Source organism: Neltuma alba, unplaced genomic scaffold, assembly GCF_004799145.2.
Source record: "Neltuma alba isolate B1F8T4 unplaced genomic scaffold, ASM479914v2 tig00004725_pilon, whole genome shotgun sequence".
NCBI classification, from domain to species: Eukaryota; Viridiplantae; Streptophyta; class Magnoliopsida; order Fabales; family Fabaceae; genus Neltuma; species Neltuma alba.
Window position 1 is genome coordinate 1 of NW_021633837.1, and position 18,660 is coordinate 18,660.

An 18,660-nucleotide genomic window follows, 5' to 3' on the forward strand; every position below is an offset into this window, starting at 1 on the left:
TTTGCAGGATGGGAAAAATCGCCATTTCAGTTTTATTACTACGTCTCGGCGGCAAGTCGAAGTTCAAAATGAAATTTTCATTGAAAAGTTAAAGAAGAATTTCTCACCTGTACCGCAATCGGGTTTATTTCTTGTTTTGAAAATGAAATAAAGAGTAAAAATTGAAAATGACTCCAAACGATCCAAATTCGTATAAGAAAACTTAATAATCACTAACTCCCAGTTCCAACACGGTCTATACGCAAGTCACATAGATCTATTACCAAGAATATCATCAAATTGATTTGATGAGTACAATTGCCTTTTTGAGGATTAAATTCACGAAATAAATACAAGAATTGACATAGAAGAGTAGGATCCGTTCTTTATTCAACCCCAGCTTCCCCACCACCAAAACAATCTCAGAGATTTTTGTTCTTCCAATTTAATGGAAGATGAATGATATCATTATTATACATATAAACGTTAAAGACAAAATCTCTGCACCTAATTTGTAGCCGAATGCTCTTGTATTTGAGCGGAGGGTTAAGTATTTGATCAAATCCCAACACTGGGATTGCCTGAACCTGCTGCTATAACTCCCATCCCACCCACACCATCTGATGCAATTGCCATAGCTTCATGGTCTCTGGGTTCTTGAACAGCAACCTTGTCACCATCCAACTCACGAACAATTTCATCAATTTGCGAAATTGATATGGCCATCTTGCATTATACAGAAATTGGCGAAGATCAAACCTGTTATCCTCTGGCGAATAACTCTGCCAGTTAAATGTAGCGTTATATACTTCATACTTAGCCAACAGTTAAAATAAATAACTTGGGGCAATCAGATTATAAGAGGGAAACTGGATTCTTTTTACCCGTTTAATAGATAATAACAGCATACCTCAGCATGATAGGAGGGCGTCAATACAGTCATTTTGTGTCGATTTATAGAATAATACTTGAAAAAGTGTTTTACTTTCTCAGCCACTTGTGATGGAGTCAGTCTGGCACCCCATCTATAGCATAGATTCTGAAACAGATTAAAGAACCAGTAAGTTATGGCTGAATCATCAGATGGGCAACACTAGACCCCCCCACAATCTTTATTGATATTCTAATTTTATAGCCACCAGTTATTACTATCCATTAGGGTAAATCAAGCAAGCAGTGAAGTTATGACAATTTAGATATTGATCACAAGGGACTTGAGATAAATGGTGTGAATCTCACTTTACCTAGTAGGATTTTAGGGATGCTTCACTCACAAATTGCATTGTCTTGTCACTAGCTGTCTATCCTAAGGTAAACAATCATATCCTTCGACTTGCATTGAAGATTTAGTCTGTCAGCATAATTGTATTACAGATAGAATGTGCACACACTGTTGAGTTTAATTGCAGATCAAGTGAACTGCACTTTGGATTAAATAACTAGTCTGCTTGTAAGAGTCTATAGTAGGTGAGCAATATTTTTTCCTTAAAATAAAAAAATTTGACCATTAAAAAGTATTTTAATTCTGACTAGAAGTTAATAAAGCAAGCCTTTGCAGTTTGCACCTAGATTTTGGTTATGTCAAACTTTCATAGAATTTCAAGGTCAAGAAATTTCTGACCATGAAGTAACTTAACCAATTCGGAAGAGCTTCTGAAAGACTAGTAAGTGAAAAACCACTTACCTGCAGTCTTAGTGTATTGTCCAGAAGTCTAAATATCGAAAACACATTGTTGGCCCCAAAAAAATAAAAAATCCAAAATACATTGGGCTTGCCATCTACTCAAATAAATGGGACAGTAATCGGTCGAAAACTCAAATATCACCTGTTCATATATTTTTGGTTCCTTATCACATTTATTTAGGTGGTAAACTAAACAACTGACAGCTTATTATCTTATACCAGATCAAAAGCGAGACAAAAAAGGAGAAATACAAATTATACCTGAAACATGGAAACTGGACCACAGCGGAAAATTTTCCGTAGCCTTCCATAACAGAGAGTTCCTCGTAAGTCATTCCCATATCCACTTCATCAAGCTATTAAACAACCAATCAGGTGTTAACAATGACATATTCCCAAATATTGACCAAGTGAACATGAACAATCAATCATTTATCTTTCAATAAATATGCATAAAAACAAATGAAGAAAAGAAGTACGGTTAAGTCCAATTATTCCTCAAACAAGCCAATGCTTCACTAATTATAGTGCTTGCATTTGTTGAAATCAATAATAGAAGTATAGAAATGTTAGATTAAACGGGCAAAAGTCTCTACCAGAAATGTCAGGTCGGGTAAAGTGTTTTTGCTCTTTATATATATATATATATATATATATATATATATATAAAATCTCCCCCTATTTTTTGCATACACGATAATAATTGACCAAACAAGGCACTGCAAACTTTTGTTATGAAAAATTTGAATTTCAAATTGGTCAAGAGATTCAAGATCAAGACCAAGAGGTGCAACAGAACATTACCTGACTGTAGTTTGAACGTATAGGCTCCAGTTCAGCTGTGGGCGGAGCTGCTTCAATATCTTTCAAAGATGAATAACCAAGATGGATGGATGCCCAACGCAAGAACGTCCGCAGATCCTGTTTGCTTATACTTCCAATGGGGTTTATATCTGCTGAGCTGCAATCGTACTGTATGAATAAATAAGATTTTGATAACTAAGATGTGATTGATCACAGACGTGAGGAATTTAAGTGTAGTATTAACAAACTTAAAAGTCTTTAGATTGTGAGATTGTGGAGATACCTTTGTTAAGTAACCACACGCAACCCCTCATCCACATTGGAGCTTCCCAAAACAAGATAAAAATCCAGGTTTGCTGTGAACCCAAGGCAACAGAGACGCTAGCATGAAAGCTAGCACCATTCTGATTCGAGCTTGGATGTTTTGTAAGCTTAAATTCTCTATATTAGATCCACCATCTACCTGCAGAAACAAAACGAATGTAATTATTTATAGCTATACAATGCAACAAAAAATATGTTAAAGGCTTCCCAACTGTAATCAGTATAAACAGCAACATTCCTTAAAAAAAACGTCAGTAAGAGCTACTTTACTAGTCTGACTGAAGCTATGTTTGGATGCAGAAATCAATTATTTGACATACCACCCACACACCATACATGGTTCTGTCATTGCAAAGTCAGCCTACTACTTAAAATAAAATTTATAAAGAAGAAGCAGAAGCCAAAAGATCAAAGTAAAAAGAATGATTTGGTCAAAGACTTGTAGCCGTATTTCATGGCAACATATTTTGCAAAGATCAATAATTTCATTCCTGCAGTTTCTTCTTGTGCTAGCTATTCAGGAAATATTACTGTTATAATCAATCGTTTCATGCTTCATTTACCTTATAACGTGGTCTCTTTCCTGTAAGTGTTTGAAACAATGATAAAAAGGCAGATACAACCCCATCAATGTTAACATCAAGGTGCCATGAGCCAATTTCATCAGCCAGCATCTTGGCCCGCAATCTGGTGGCGTCAGAACTGTAAGGAGGAAATCTCTTAGTGCAGCACATATTGGGAGGGAAATACTCCTCAAATGAACTCAATAGATCATTAGAAGGCAGCCTTCTGTTGACAACAAGATGATAGAGAAGAGAAGGAACTCGTATGATGTAATTAATGTGAAACAAGTCCTAGCATTTGCAGCTAGATTTCTTTTTACTCTACCTTTCGCTGCAAAGTTGTATATATGTATGAATATACTACTCCTTAGAAGTGCTGAAAAAATCCCTTTCCACTGTGAGAACATAAATTGTTTCTCCTTTCAAGTAATGAATTGCCATATAACATGCTCAAATTTCAACTCAGGATCTTTAAACTGAAAAAGTTTATGCTTTTAAGCATCCTTCAAAATAAAAAAACGTTTTCAAATATTGAAAAGAAGATCCCAGCAGTATAGTAGCTCAACTTCTGTAATTCTATAAATATGCATCAACACTTTTTAACAGTTCGTTCAAACTCAACCTCATGAAAAACTAAATGAGAATGATGGAAAAAGAAAAGGAAAAAAAAAACCAACAAAAGGAAAATAATACCAAAACCATAAATGGGGGTAACTGGCCTTTATATAAATATTGATGGAATATTTAGTGAAGAAAATGGATGGTAATTTGTTCAAAGGATGCCAGAGTGCGAAACATAAAATTTATGCACATGCACTTACCTATTTTCAGATCCCATAAATACAGTATAGAATACTCGTTTAGCAAATTCTCTGCTGTCAGTAGGAAATTGCCCATCTTTATAATTTCCTATTCGTATAGCATCAGCTTTAACCTGTTCATCCCCATTTGCAATTTCTGCACAAAAATATGAACCACTTACCAATAACGTTCCAACAATATAATTTGACATTTTAAAGTGAAAACTAGTTTTATATTCCACCTCTGCTGTGCTTATTAAAAAAGAAGCCGTACATTATAATAGGCCATGAAATGACATTTAAGTTCCTTGCATGAAGCTGAATATTCAGCAGGAATACAAAAGGCATCCTATTATCTTCTGTGCTCAAGCAATTTTTAAGGATTCCAATATAGGAAATCACAATAAGCAGGCCTACTACTACAACTATTGCACCGTCAGCTAATTGCAAATGACCTATTAGTGGTCATGCCCTGAAGCGAGACTACTGTTTGAAGCATTTCTTCAGACCAATATAAGCAGTCATATGACATTACATATGCAATATACAGCAACTTATACAATCACAAGTTAATTGGTAGCAGAAAGGTGAAAGGTAAGCCATAATTTGATTGCAGCTGTCATTTCATTAGATCTAACCTTTCACTACAAGTTGGCACATGCAACCAACAATAGCAGCAACAGAGGAACTATCTGCCCCACCAGATAGAGGAAGCAGGAAACCAGACGCTCCACTTCTTCTCAAGTAGTCCCATAACCAGCAACCAGGCCCAAATGCTATTTCCTCTTCTGGAGAGTGATACTTGATCTATTGAACATAAATTCCATACAGTTAAGAGGCTGACTGCCTAAATTACAATGTTCCTAAGAGATGCCGGATTCGGCATTAAATAAAATAGATAACTGACTAACTCATTGAATGAAAGCAGAATATAAGACATCTACAGTTTATAAGTTTCAGGAAAGCTCGCTTCTGAACTATCAAAATTTATTGCTTTTGACAAGATACAGACCTTATGTGGAATGGAAAGCGTCACTTTCAGGTTGAAAGGCCGACAAAGATTGTATGCTACTGCCACTGAAGGAACCCTGGTTTTACAACTTGCTTGCTCTTGAAAGGTACTGATAGACCCTCTAAGGCTGGCAACCTACCAATAAACAAACAAGTTAAGCGATCAAATCTACTGTCCATAATGGAAACCTAAATTGCCCACCTATGCATTTGTACATGGAAACACAACATATAGAATAAATTCATGATTATATACCGCATCAAGATCTATTTGAGCAGCCACAATCTCAACGTCCTTCAAAGAAAATTGTGAACCCTGAGCAACAACATCTCCATTCACCACAACACAAGCACATCCATCTGTTACAAATAAATCAGAGATACAGATTGACCATCAAGTTCTTCGTTTGAAAAGTTAAATTTTATGCAACTGACAGTATACGAGTGCAACTCCCCAAAGAATTCAACAAACCAACTGCTAAGTTAAGCAAGTATTTACACTGACAAAATGTTTTAGGTATTTCACTCTAATAAACCAAGGGCAGAAGCACAGAAAAAGAGAAATATTTTCTACCATAATAAAGGCGACCACCGTCACATCCTTGGTGGTTGCTATACATGTAAACCCCTCCACGTGTATGAGTGGCACCTATAAAAGCACGGAGGCGGACATCAAGCTTTCTGAGTTGGTGGTGACTTCCACTTGCATTCAGAAATACTTCAACACCATTTAATGCAAGCTCAGCATGAGGGGCAATTGGAGAAAAGAGTTCCTCACAAATTTCAGCTGCTATTGCCCTGTGAAGTAAATTGTAGCACTGGTAAGCATTTGACTAGACGTTGGACGAAGCCAAAACATGAAGGAATGCTATAATCGATATCTGCTGCCCCAACATTGATCTAAAAGCTTATTAGCTTATAAGTGTATTAAAGTGTAGATAAGTATGGAGCTTGCATGGTTGCTTTGTTGATTTACACGCCAGATTAAAAAGCCAAAAAAAGTGAAAGAAAGTAATATACAGAGACAAAATTCTTATGAGGATCAAAGCAAACCAAATACAGGTCTCGTGCATTACAGAGAATAATGAGTTGCACTATTCTTGACTATATTTTGCCATTAGTTTTATTTTTCATATTGATTAGAGTCCAACCAGAGTTGGGAAGGTGCATCTCAAACCCCATTTAATACTCATTTATCAATCACTCAATACTTCCACATTAGCTGCCGATTGGCCTTTACATAAAAACGACAAGCATGATTTCACTAGCTCCGACAACTGCGTATCTTTTTAAAACATATAAAAACAATGGAGGAGGAGAACGAGAGAAAACAGGAGTTGTTCAAAATTTTTGACAGAAATATATGTAACTAAACTAATGGAAATAGAGCTTGTGACTTGCTAAAACTTACGTGTCTTTAAACTGAATGAATCCGTAGCCAAAAGGAACTGACTCTTGACCCAATGCCTCAGCAATTTCGTTGGGAAGCTGAAATTCCTCAAGTTGATCTCTTCGCTTCCATGCCGTAAACCATCTAAGCTCTCTATAGTTGCCATCATTTGCGAGGGACATCTTTGGTCGTATCATAATAATCTTTCGATTCAAACATAAAACCTGACAATTGTACCGCTCCGACCCTTTGATGATCGGCATACCAATGCTACAAAATATGTCATCTGTCCAATCACCGAGCAAGATGTCTTTTAAGCATTCCCATCTGCAACCAAATCAAATTCACTCCCGGCATTAATAAAGACAGACGTAAAAGCTTTCCGTGGGACAAAAGTTTGAGATTTTCTTGCATAATCCTTGAGGATTAAGGGTAAGAGTGGGTGGAATTTCAGCCATTGCAGTTCAGACCCAATAAGCAGTACTTATACTGTAATAACGGAAGAAACATACGCAGTGACCTCAAAATTTCAATAATTTCGGAGCAAATTTCAGTAAAGGAATCACTTACGCATGGGTGACAGTGTCGAGCTCCAAGAAATGATCTTCACAGCCATAACCAGTAACCTCCAGCTCAGGTCCGAGCCTAATGACAGCGCCGGCTTCTTTAGCCTTGGCTATGGACTCTTTAATGTGCTTAGTGTTACAGTCGAAGTCCATAGCCCATTGATTGAGATTGCAAGTTGCCACCTTCAACAGCCTCATCCTCGATGGAAACGAGATATCTGAAATGGTGAAAGATATGGTTTTCTCAAAAGAATTGGAGCACGCGAGACGGATGAATATTGCGATGTAAAGGATTAGTTTGGATTCCTTATATATCGTTTTCTTTCTCCTTTGCTTTCATCCCACGAAGTTCTAATGGAACCAAAGCCTTTTGGAGCTCCTGGACCCTTGGACGGGTTTTGATTCATGTCGTTCCACACGCGCGCCCTTGGACTTTGACACTGGTGATCATACACTTGACACGTGTCCATGACCGGATCTCGGTCGTGTGCCCGTGTCAATAACGGATTAAGCGTATAGGTCTCTTCGCTGATTTTTTTTTTTTTGGTGAAGGAGGGCTGATTTTTTCCAAAAGATAAATGACTTTTAGTCTTTTAGATTAAAAAATGATTTGTACATAATCTAAAAATTGCATGAAGGGTAATTTCTTGCTTACAATTTTATAAAATTAAAAACTGTTTTATATTTGTTTGTCATTATAAAAGTAATTTATTATCTACTTACTCGGAACTTTATGATATATTTATGCATTTTAATATTAAAATTATCTAATATTTTGCATTAGATGAATTTTCTCCAAATTTTTTCATATAGAATTAAGGGAATGGAGGTGAGGGATTAAAGATAAACATAATCAACACGAAGATACGGTTTAATGAAGATAATTTTAAGATGTCCCCATAATTTTTAAAGTAAAAAAATTTCAATAATTTTGGGAAAATTTTTTAGTGGGCCTAAAGCGTATTAAAATGGAGGATACATACAATTTAGAATATAAACAGTAGTCAAGATTCAAATCATCGTATGATTCACGCATTGCTGTGGTGGTAAAAATATTTTGGGTATGGAGAAGGTCGTAGTCTCCTCGTGCAAACTGGTTTACACCCATTTTTAATTAAAAAAACTTTAAATCATTCTCAAATATATATAAAAAAAACTCTTGCAAGATATACAAGAATGCGTGAAATTAATATCACTAATAAAAAAAACTCTTGCAAGGTACATATGAAATTGTGGGAATTATATTTATTATAAGGAAAGACTCAATGCATTTCTTGGCACCGTTTCTTACTTCTCTCTTCTCATCTCTTATCAGAAAGAGAAATGCATTGAAATTTCGATGTAACTGTTTGGGCGACAAATTTGAATTCACACCTAATTTCCGTGGAAATAGTTAATATTGTTGTAATTTTTCATTCAATCAAATGAACGATATAAATTTGAAATTTTATTAATTTTAATTTTTATTCTAGAAAGTGAACATGAATTCAAATAAAGTTCATTAAAAATTACCACATTTCTTCTATAAAAATTAAAAAATTATTCTAGTTTAACATCACCCAAACCAATCAAACCAACTCCAAAACCAAATCAAACTTTTTTTGCGAAAACATACGTATCTTCTTATTAGAGTAATACTATTCGAGTTATTGTCGGTCACTAAATATGAGCACTTCTCTCAGCGGGGATTCAAACCTTGATTCGTCACATTGTGAGGGACTAGTCCCTTCCGCTAGACCTAACTCCCGTTAGTTAAACCAAACCAAACTAACTTCATCTTAAACTGAATAGGCCTAAAGGCCCATCATGCACTATCGTTAGAGAAGCCCAAAACATGGGAGAGAACTTTACCCAAAAAAAAGAAAATCCCCCACACCGGGAGAGAGTGGCTCATAGTCGTACCCGCGCATTGCCTCCGAAACCGTTGGCGCTGTGGGCGTGGTAGCGGGACATCTCGAACCGCCTAAGAAGATGACAGAAGTAGCGAGCTCAGTGGTGCACGAGGTGCTGGGACGACGGGTTCAGGATGTGGATCAGCCGATTGTTGATTACATTATCAACGTCCTCGCAGATGATGACTTTGATTTTGGAGATGATGGAGAAGGCGTCTTCGATTTTCTTGGGGAGCTACTTGTGGGTGCCGGCTGTGTCGACGACTTCTCTGAGTGTCGCACTGTAATTTCTGCACTCACATACACTCCATTTAGTTGCTTATAAATTGTAGCATGATATATTATCTTGAAAACTTCGAGCCGGGGCGGTGAGCTAATGGGCTATTATTGAGAAATTTAAAGCGTTTTGGCCTCTCTGCTTTATCTTTGAAGCTGGGTTGCGCTAGCCTTATTACTTCTTTTACCTGGCCGTCTTCCGGTTTCTTAGTTCCCCTACAAATTGCTGAATTGCTCTAGGTATGTAGCAAAATGTCTGAAAAATTTGGAAAGCATGGGTTGGTCAAAGCCAAACCAACCGTGCGAAGCCTTGCAGCACCCTTCAGAATGAATGACGGAATGGATGATGGGGTAGCTCCTAAGAAGAAGCGTGAGCCTACTGATGGTCCTTTGCTAACTGAACGTGACCGTGTGAAGCTAGAAAGAAGAAAGAGGAAGGAGGAACGCCAAAGGGAGGTAAACTTTTAAATTAGAACCTGGCCTATTAGCATTGTTTGGCATTTTTTGGTATAATCATAGACAATTAGAGAAGCAGATTTTGACTGAAATTGAACTGGATCACTTTATAAACTGATGCTATAGATTACCTCTATTGTTGGCTAATTCTGCTGTTGTTTATAATGTCGTTTACTTACACAGGCACAGTACCAAATGCATCTAGCAGAAATGGAAGCAGCACGAGAAGGGATGCCCGTTGTATGTGTTAGGCATGATAACAGTGGTGGACCCGCTGTCAAGGACATTCACATGGAGAACTTCAATATTTCTGTTGGTGGCCGTGATCTCATTGAGGAGGGTTCAATCACACTCTCATTCGGAAGACATTATGGTAAATTTTTCAGCCTTCCTTGCGTCAATAATTGTGTACTAAGAACAACAAGAAATAGATATGCTTTACAGTCTACACGGAAAGTTTAAATACCTGGTTTCTGCTTTCTGAGTTTTATTTACACTTTGATATCTACAGTTTCTTATGTATGTAAGGTTTACCTTTTTCTTCTTGCTGTCGACTTAATTATGCAGATTAGTTTCATTATATATCCCTTGCTGGCAGTGACAAAGTCTTACCAACTACACCTTTTGATGTTATTTCTTTAATGTTTAAGTCTAAATATCTGGTTAAAACTGGCGTGTTCAATTGGACTATCTATTTAATTGCAGCATGTTGAAGTCTACAGTGATTTTCAAACTAAATTAGATTGAAGCAAACATAAAAAATTTCTTGTGAATGTCAATAATTATACGGAGTTATTTGGGATTTAATCACAAGAGTTCTTTTTTTTTTTTGAGTATAACTCCTCCGGTGTCCAGCACCTTTTGGGTAACTGACTAATCCGGAGTCGCCCTAGTGAAGGGACTTCCCAGGATTCAAGCCCTAGACCTGGTGGGTACGCGGCGCCTTGCCCTCCCCTTATCGAACCAGTCGGACCAACCCTCCTGGGCTCACAAGAGTTCATTTGTCTCAACGTGTATACTCAGAGATACATTCATTTAGGTCTTTTAAGTATTAATAGCCATTTAAAATTTAAACTTATGAAATTTTCTTTGTATCAAACATTGCACAGAACTTCCATAGGTACTTGGACACTTCAGGACTTTTACTGTATTGCCAATTTGCCATGTTCATATCCATGTAAATTGTCTGTGCTTCTTGGCTATCTATCATCTCTGCCAGAGCCAGACTTGAAAGAATTTTATTATTGGCGTAATATCATTCCCAAGTCCCAGCTAACTTGATGTATGCAAGTTGACAAATGCATAACTACTTTTCATTGTTATGTGATTGAGTGACTATGAAGACTTGCTTTTGTTTTTTTTATACGCTGCTCAAATATGCAGGTCTTATTGGAAGAAACGGTACTGGGAAAACAACATTCCTCAGGCATATGGCTATGCATGCCATTGATGGCATACCTTATAATTGTCAGATATTGCATGTGGAACAAGAGGTAGTTGGTGATGATACAACAGCGTTGCAGTGTGTTCTCAATTCTGATATTGAGAGAACTCAACTTCTGGAAGAAGAAGCTCGATTACTTGCCCAACAGGTTGTGTACATTCTTTTCCTTCTTGGTATGAGCTATGAAGACTCTACATAAACATTGCTCAATAGAAATTCATTGGAGAGATTCGGCAGCAGCCTTCTGAACTCTTCTGGCTCATACTTAAACCAATCTGAAATAATAGAGGGACTCTCAGTAACATGCAGTTAAACTTCTAACTGAAGCCTGACCAACTAAATCCTAAAGCAATGGCTAAGTAACTAGTAACAGCAAACAAGCAATTACTTATTTATTATTACTCCTAAAAGCACATAAATCATCAGTTGAGCTTTTTTTTAAAAATAATTTAAAACTTCCGTATGCCCTGAAAATTGCAGCAACTGACAACGTTGTGTTTTTTCCCTGCCAGAGAGAGTTGGAATCCGGGGATGTGGCTGTCAAGAGCAATGATGCCATTTCACAGAGACTTGAGGAAATCTACAAGAGGCTTGAGTTAATTGATGCTTACTCTGCAGAGTCACGTGCAGCTTCAATACTTGCAGTGAGTTCTTAAATGGCTTGATTTATTAATTGGTTGAAGTTTCCAATTCAACTACTGACCAGCTCTGCTTATCAGCAACTAAGAAATTGATATTTTTTAAAAATATTGTTGCAAAAAGTATGATTTCAATATAAAGGAAACAAGAATCAAAGGGCAACAAAAAGAAATGGGCGTGATATTTCAAGCAATTAACAAGGACTGATCAATCTCTCCACTTGTCTGGAAGAGACATTAGCTTAACTGTTATGTGCCATACATCAAAGATTAAGATTGATCACATTTCAAAGTATGTATCCTTTTTGTTGATTTTATATAAAACTAGATTTATTGTTGTTACTTTGCGCATGCACAATCCCAGACTAATTAATGGATGATCCACAGTTATTTGGAATGATGCGGATTATGATAATAGGCATCGTATTACTAATTCTCTTCTATGCAATAAAATCTGTCCTGTCTTCATTGATTAGGATTATGTGATTAGAAGAAGTGGCAGTGTTTGGTCATGTTATTACCATTTGTAATGCTAATCTTCCTGCATGAAACTGTAAATGTTCACCTTCCTTTGGTTTTCATAATTACTGAAGCAAAATAATTGGTATTGTGCCTCTCAAGTACAAAATGAAATACCAGGGTTATGGAGAAGTGCATACGTACAGTTGAAATGAAAAATTAATATTTATGTTTATCTGCCTTTTGTGTTGCTTGAATTTATTATCTCGCTGATGAAGAATATTGTTAGGGCCTAAGCTTCTCTCCTGAGATGCAAAAGAGGGCGACAAAAACTTTCTCTGGAGGATGGCGGATGCGAATAGCTCTTGCTCGTGCACTATTTATAGAACCTGACTTGTTGCTTCTTGATGAACCTACGGTGAACTCTGCCATCTGTATATACTGCTTCATGCCATAATTAATTGATCTTGAGAAAAATTTAATATAATTCAATTTTATTTCAGAACCATCTTGATCTTCATGCTGTCTTATGGCTGGAGTCTTACTTGGTTAAGTGGCCAAAAACGTTCATAGTTGTTTCTCATGCTAGAGAATTTTTGAACACGGTAATATGCTTCTGCATCTTACTTTGATCATTTGTTGCTTGGTTGATCAATGTATTTTCTCTGGACTTGACTAGATCAATCGTTTTGCATTTCTTGTGATCAAAACTGTATCTTAGGTGGTGACTGACATAATTCACCTACAAGCTAAGAAGTTGACTACTTATAAAGGGGATTATGATAACTTTGAGAAGACTCGAGAAGAACAGCTTAAAAACCAGCAAAAAGCAGTGGAGGCAAATGAACGTGCAAGATCTCATATGCAGGTTTCCCTCTCCCTCTCTCTCTCCATATTCTTTTTCCTTCTAGTATTTGTCCTTAAAAAAATTTGTGAAACCAAGTCGTTATATCTGTTAGACAGCTTGTGATTTAGAAGTTAAAATTTGTTTTTGTGCAGCAGTAATGTTGGAATATATAATTCTGCGGTGATGGCGTGATTGCCTTTCTGATTTCTTCTGTCCATTATTGTTTATTCATAGAATAGAAGAATGTGATATTGCATTAGGTTCTCTTTCTATGATCTTAACTAAAGGTTGCTTAACCTTTGTATGCAGAACAATTTTTTTTTGGGTGATATGCAGCAGAACTTGTTGTGCATGCCTGTCATTTTTTTCTAGTTTGTATTTGACATGTGGTATTTTGCTTTGCTGCCAGTCTTTCATTGACAAGTTCCGTTATAATGCCAAGAGAGCATCGCTTGTTCAATCAAGAATCAAGGTAACATTTTGTTATTATCTGTTTAACTACCTATAGTATAAAAATAAAATGCTAGAAAGTCATAAGTTGATGTCTCTCCCATGCCTCATTTTCCCCAGCTTCATGGTTTAGTTTATTCTAAGTTTTTAATTAGACAATCATTTATATTCAAGCATCTGAAATGCTTTCTCTTTTTACAACTTTTGCAGGCTTTAGACCGGATGGGTCGTGTGGATGAAATTATCAATGATCCTGAGTATGAACTGCCATTATTTTCTTGCTCATTGTAGCAAAACATGCTTCCTTATTATCTTTCTTTCAGTTTTATTACAACGTTCTTTGTCTGGTGGGTTGCAGCTACAAGTTTGAGTTCCCAACGCCAGATGATAGACCTGGTGCACCAATAATAAGTTTTAGGTAGGATGTAATTCCCTTCCTCTCTCTCACTTATGCGTATGCATGACATGAATCCAGCTGTAATGTTTGACAATGCTTTTTGCCTTATTAATTTCCAATGGAAACTTATTTTCAACTTTCACATGTAATTGCAGTGATGCATCATTTGGTTACCCTGGGGGCCCAATTCTATTTAAGAATTTGAATTTTGGGATTGATCTTGACAGCCGTATTGCAAGTAAGATAGCTTATCCTAGGAAAGCTTTAGCGCTATGAAATTTTGAATACTCTGTTCATTTGAGATATTCTATGCTATTCATATTAGCACTTGCCAGTGTTCATGTTTATGATTGCATGACTTCATATGCTGTATTGTATTTCTTGACAAACTAGTAGTAAGTAGATTTGTGGTATAGGAGAATGTTTCTATATAATAATAGGACAGCTTCTTCATTTTGTTTTTTCAATATTATAGATTGTGTTCTATTTGCTTATGCAGTGGTTGGGCCCAATGGTATTGGAAAATCTACCATACTCAAGTTAATTGCAGGGGAACTACAACCCATTTCTGGGACAGTTTTTCGCTCTGCCAAGGTATTATATGACATGGGCAATTGTTAGCGCATATCTTTTCTAGTGATAAATATTGCTTATTTATATCATGTCCAAAAAATTGCAACACTCCCATTAGACATTGTTGGCTTAACTTTCATTTTGGCTCTGAGCAAGTCAGCATGAAGTTCAAGTCTATATTTGGTTTATAACAATCAGACATAAGTTGTGTATAATGATCCAAGAAGAGGTAAATTTGAGGAAAATTAATAATCTAGTGATTTTGTCTTTTCCTATTTCTCTCTTTTGATTGGGCAGGACCATATTGTACTGTTCTCACTTCTCAATTTTTATAGTAAAAAGAGTTGCTGAACGTTTGTCTGGACAGCAAGAGTCTCTTCTTGCTCTGCTAAGCTGTCTTTTCTTCCCTTAAACTTATTTATTGGCATTCACATGCTTTTCCTGGCCACAGGTTCGCATAGCAGTCTTCAGTCAGCATCACGTTGATGGACTAGACTTGTCTTCAAATCCCCTTCTGTATATGATGCGCTGCTATCCTGTAAGTTCTTGCCGTATGGAATAATTAAATCTAAGATTGTTTCTTTGGGCATCTCTTCTATGTTCTAGAAGTTGACTACAGCCGCAGCCTCTTCTCTTCTAATCAGTATTTATTTCATGGGACAAGCACAAAGATGGTTGAAATAATTTGGTTAGAGCAATAGAAAACATCATTCTCTCAATTTTTCCCATAAAGAAATGCATAAGTGCCTATTTTGGTTGCATATTTTGTTGTTTTGTAGACAGTTTACCTATTTGTAGGGCTCAGATCAAATCTACATGGCCTTTGGGCTGATAAAATGGCGGTTTTTATGCTACGTAGTACCTGCGCTTCTGACTTGAGGGTGTCAATGAATTCTTTTATATGGACTTTCTCCAGGGTGTTCCTGAACAGAAGCTTCGAGCTCACTTGGGCTCTTTTGGTGTAACTGGAAATCTTGCGCTTCAGCCAATGTATACACTGTCAGGTCCTGCGTGCATAGGACTAGTCTTGTATCATGATTCTTTCTCCTTTGAAATGTTCTATTGATATTTGATAATTGTGATAAGTGTTAGGGCAGCTGAATTAATTGTTGCAGGGCATTACTGATATTCGGAGGTGTCATTTTGTTTTTATTGCTGAGTATATTTCTTAATGCTATACTAGGGGGACAAAAAAGCAGGGTTGCATTTGCAAAGATAACTTTCAAGAAACCACACATAATATTGCTTGATGAACCTTCCAATCACCTGGTACGTTACAGCCTCTCCAATCTTCCCTTGTTTGTTTGCTTCTTGGTAGGTCACTTTTTCAGCTAAGATAAAAAGGCAACTAGTTGTCTCTTACGTCTTGTTGGAGCGAAATTTACGGATTCTAGAGTGAGTTTTCAGGCTTTTTCCCATTTAGCGTCATTATTATTCAGCTTGATCGGGTTGAATTTAAGAGATGGAACGAGCAGAATGTTGTCTATTGGAAGTGTTTAATGCCAGAATCTGGAAAAAAATCAGTTACTCGAATAAACCATTGGAGGAAGTCCTGCAAAAAGACAAATGTATCAAAAGGTCACCCACTATTACAACACCCTACATCTATTTATACGGGAAATGTATAGCTGAACCAAATAAACTCCTAAGCACTATCTGAAATAACTACCCATTACGTAATTGTGGAATAAGAGGTGATCACCTCATTCTCCCACCATGTCCACTATTGCTTGGACCATTGTCTTCCGCTCACTCACTCTATATCTTCTATCCTTGTTCTTCTCTGTTGCTGTTTGTGTTTAATGTTTGTTGGGGTTGTGTGACATGTGGAAATCCCATGTAAATGTTATATGTTTATAAGATCCATGCGCTCTTGTCAAGGAGGATCTACTCGGCTGCCTTTGAAAACTTAGGTTGAACTTGAGATTAGACTGATGAACTGAAGCGATCATGAAACCATATAGTTATGATACCGTTAATAAGTATTGTAAACAATTTTTTTCAATCTTTAAAGTACTTGATTGTGACGGTGGGGTGCTGTGGCACCTCATCAGATGACAAGATAAAAATACTATTAAGATATTGATTCTTGGAAAGAAACTAATAAAATCCGGATTGCGACTTCTGTATTAAGAAAACATAACTTGTACAACCCACAAATTGACTGAAAATGTGTTATGTAGGACTTGGATGCTGTTGAGGCGCTAATTCAAGGTCTTGTGATGTTCCAAGGAGGCATTCTAATGGTATGTATATGGTCGTCAGTTCTCCTCAGACTCCCAATTGTGTTAATTGCAATCGATGATTCACTATCATTTAGACTGCCACTGACAATTTTGCCGCGCAAATCAATGTCTGCTTTTTGGCAGGTGAGTCACGATGAGCACCTAATATCGGGAAGTGTGGAGGAGCTATGGGCTGTCTCCCAAGGAAGAGTTAGCCCATTCCAAGGCACTTTCCAAGATTATAAGAGGATACTCCAGTCATCATAGGAGAGTGAGTTGGTAAACAATTTTTGTGGCGTGCAGCCATTTACAAATATTTATGGTGTGATCTCACATTGCCGTAGATGGGAAATGGTAACATGACACATTCAGTTGAGTTTCCCATTTTATATATTTTTGTCATTACCTTTTCACTTTTGATAATGTTCACAGCCATAGGTTGAGTTTTGAACAGCTGCAACCTATTCATCCCAGGAAGAAAAGTTTTTGTAATACTGTAATTTTGCTCTGTTTGGCGTTACGACGATGATAATGGGTGGTGATTTGCCAGATAAAATTCATATTAGTGGAAACTTTAAATTAACTGTTGAGCTGACGGATGTTGGTATTATAATTTATGGCGACATGCTTAATAATCGATGTGATGTGACTTAATTCCTCCGTGAGGATTGAAAGATGAAAGGCATGTCTTGTTCTCAAATTTAATGGCTGCTTATCTCCAATGCTATGAAAATCAGACTAAGAATAGACAGTCTGTTTGGCATGGCATTTTGGAGGGAAAAATTAAGTTACAAGTGTAATAAGTCAGTCTGTAAACTTGAGAGTTGTTTGTTATAGCATTTGGCCAATGTGACTTATGGGTTAAAAGCTGTTTTTTAAAACACTATTATGAAAGCACCTAAAACTTATTTAAGACTTGTGTAAAAATAGTTTTTTGAAATTAAAAGACATTTTTGTCCTTATTGTTCTTATACTTTTTATATGTTCTTTGTTTAGTTATTTTTTTCAATATTCTAAAATTAACGGTTGTTATAATATTTTTAATTTTTAATATTATTTTTCATTTTATATTTACATAAATTATATAGAATATATCATCCAATTAATTATGTAATATTATTTGGTTAAAAATTTTCACATTAATATTATTTCTAATTTAAATATATTTTATTAATTGAATATAACCTTTTCATTTATCCATTTTGATCGTTTTGTAAAATAAACTTACTTATTTAATTATAATCCAAATAATTTTTTTACTTTACAAACTATTTTTTATAAAAGTCAATTCATCTATAAATCACATTATCCAATGTAATTTTTACCTAATCTTATTTGTTTAAAAGTCAGATTAGAAATAAATTATTTTTTCTATTGCTAATTTAAAAGAGCCAGAATTGGTCAAACTACTAATTATGATTAGATCATGATAGAGCTGTGATCATGCTAGTTGTTAATATATTAATTCATATATTTTAAATATTATGTCCTCAAAATGAAACAAATAATCTTCCATAATCATAAAAAATCACTAATAAATATAAATAAAGATATATAATAAAAAGGAATATTAATAATTACCTCAGACTATTGATGTATGAGCTTAGGGGAAATCTTGATTCTAAGTTATATTTATTAATTATTTTTAAAATTACTCTTATTGATACCTTTTTAACAAAGGAAAGTGAGGATATTAAAAAAGATAATTAGAGTATTTTATAAAAATAATATCATATTTATTCTAATTAAATAACTTATCTAAATTTTTTAATCTATTTAACTAAATAGGTCTTATATTAAATATCAGAAGAATATTTATGATTTTAGAATATACATATACGCATATCACTTGCCTATTGGTCTATTGTTCCTTGTTTGCCAT

General features: G+C 35.8%; 1 protein-coding gene and 1 pseudogene across 1 annotated transcript; one reads left to right on the forward strand and one right to left on the reverse strand.

Annotated features, from left to right (window-relative positions):
* Positions 1-457: 457 nt before the first annotated feature.
* LOC114745596 (glutamine-dependent NAD(+) synthetase-like) lies at positions 458-7,552 on the reverse strand (annotated as a pseudogene).
* A 1,477-nt stretch (positions 7,553-9,029) lies between these two features.
* LOC114745597 (ABC transporter F family member 3) lies at positions 9,030-17,368 on the forward strand. The gene is made up of 18 exons (XM_028933752.1): positions 9,030-9,296; positions 9,530-9,745; positions 9,929-10,118; positions 11,129-11,337; positions 11,702-11,833; positions 12,576-12,704; positions 12,790-12,891; positions 13,008-13,154; positions 13,543-13,605; positions 13,794-13,840; positions 13,942-14,001; positions 14,136-14,218; positions 14,480-14,574; positions 15,005-15,091; positions 15,470-15,557; positions 15,737-15,822; positions 16,737-16,799; positions 16,923-17,368. The coding sequence occupies exons 1-18, from the start codon at positions 9,093-9,095 to the stop codon at positions 17,043-17,045; spliced, it is 2,124 nt and encodes a 707-aa protein (XP_028789585.1). The 5' UTR covers positions 9,030-9,092; the 3' UTR covers positions 17,046-17,368.
* The last annotated feature ends 1,292 nt before the right edge of the window (positions 17,369-18,660 follow it).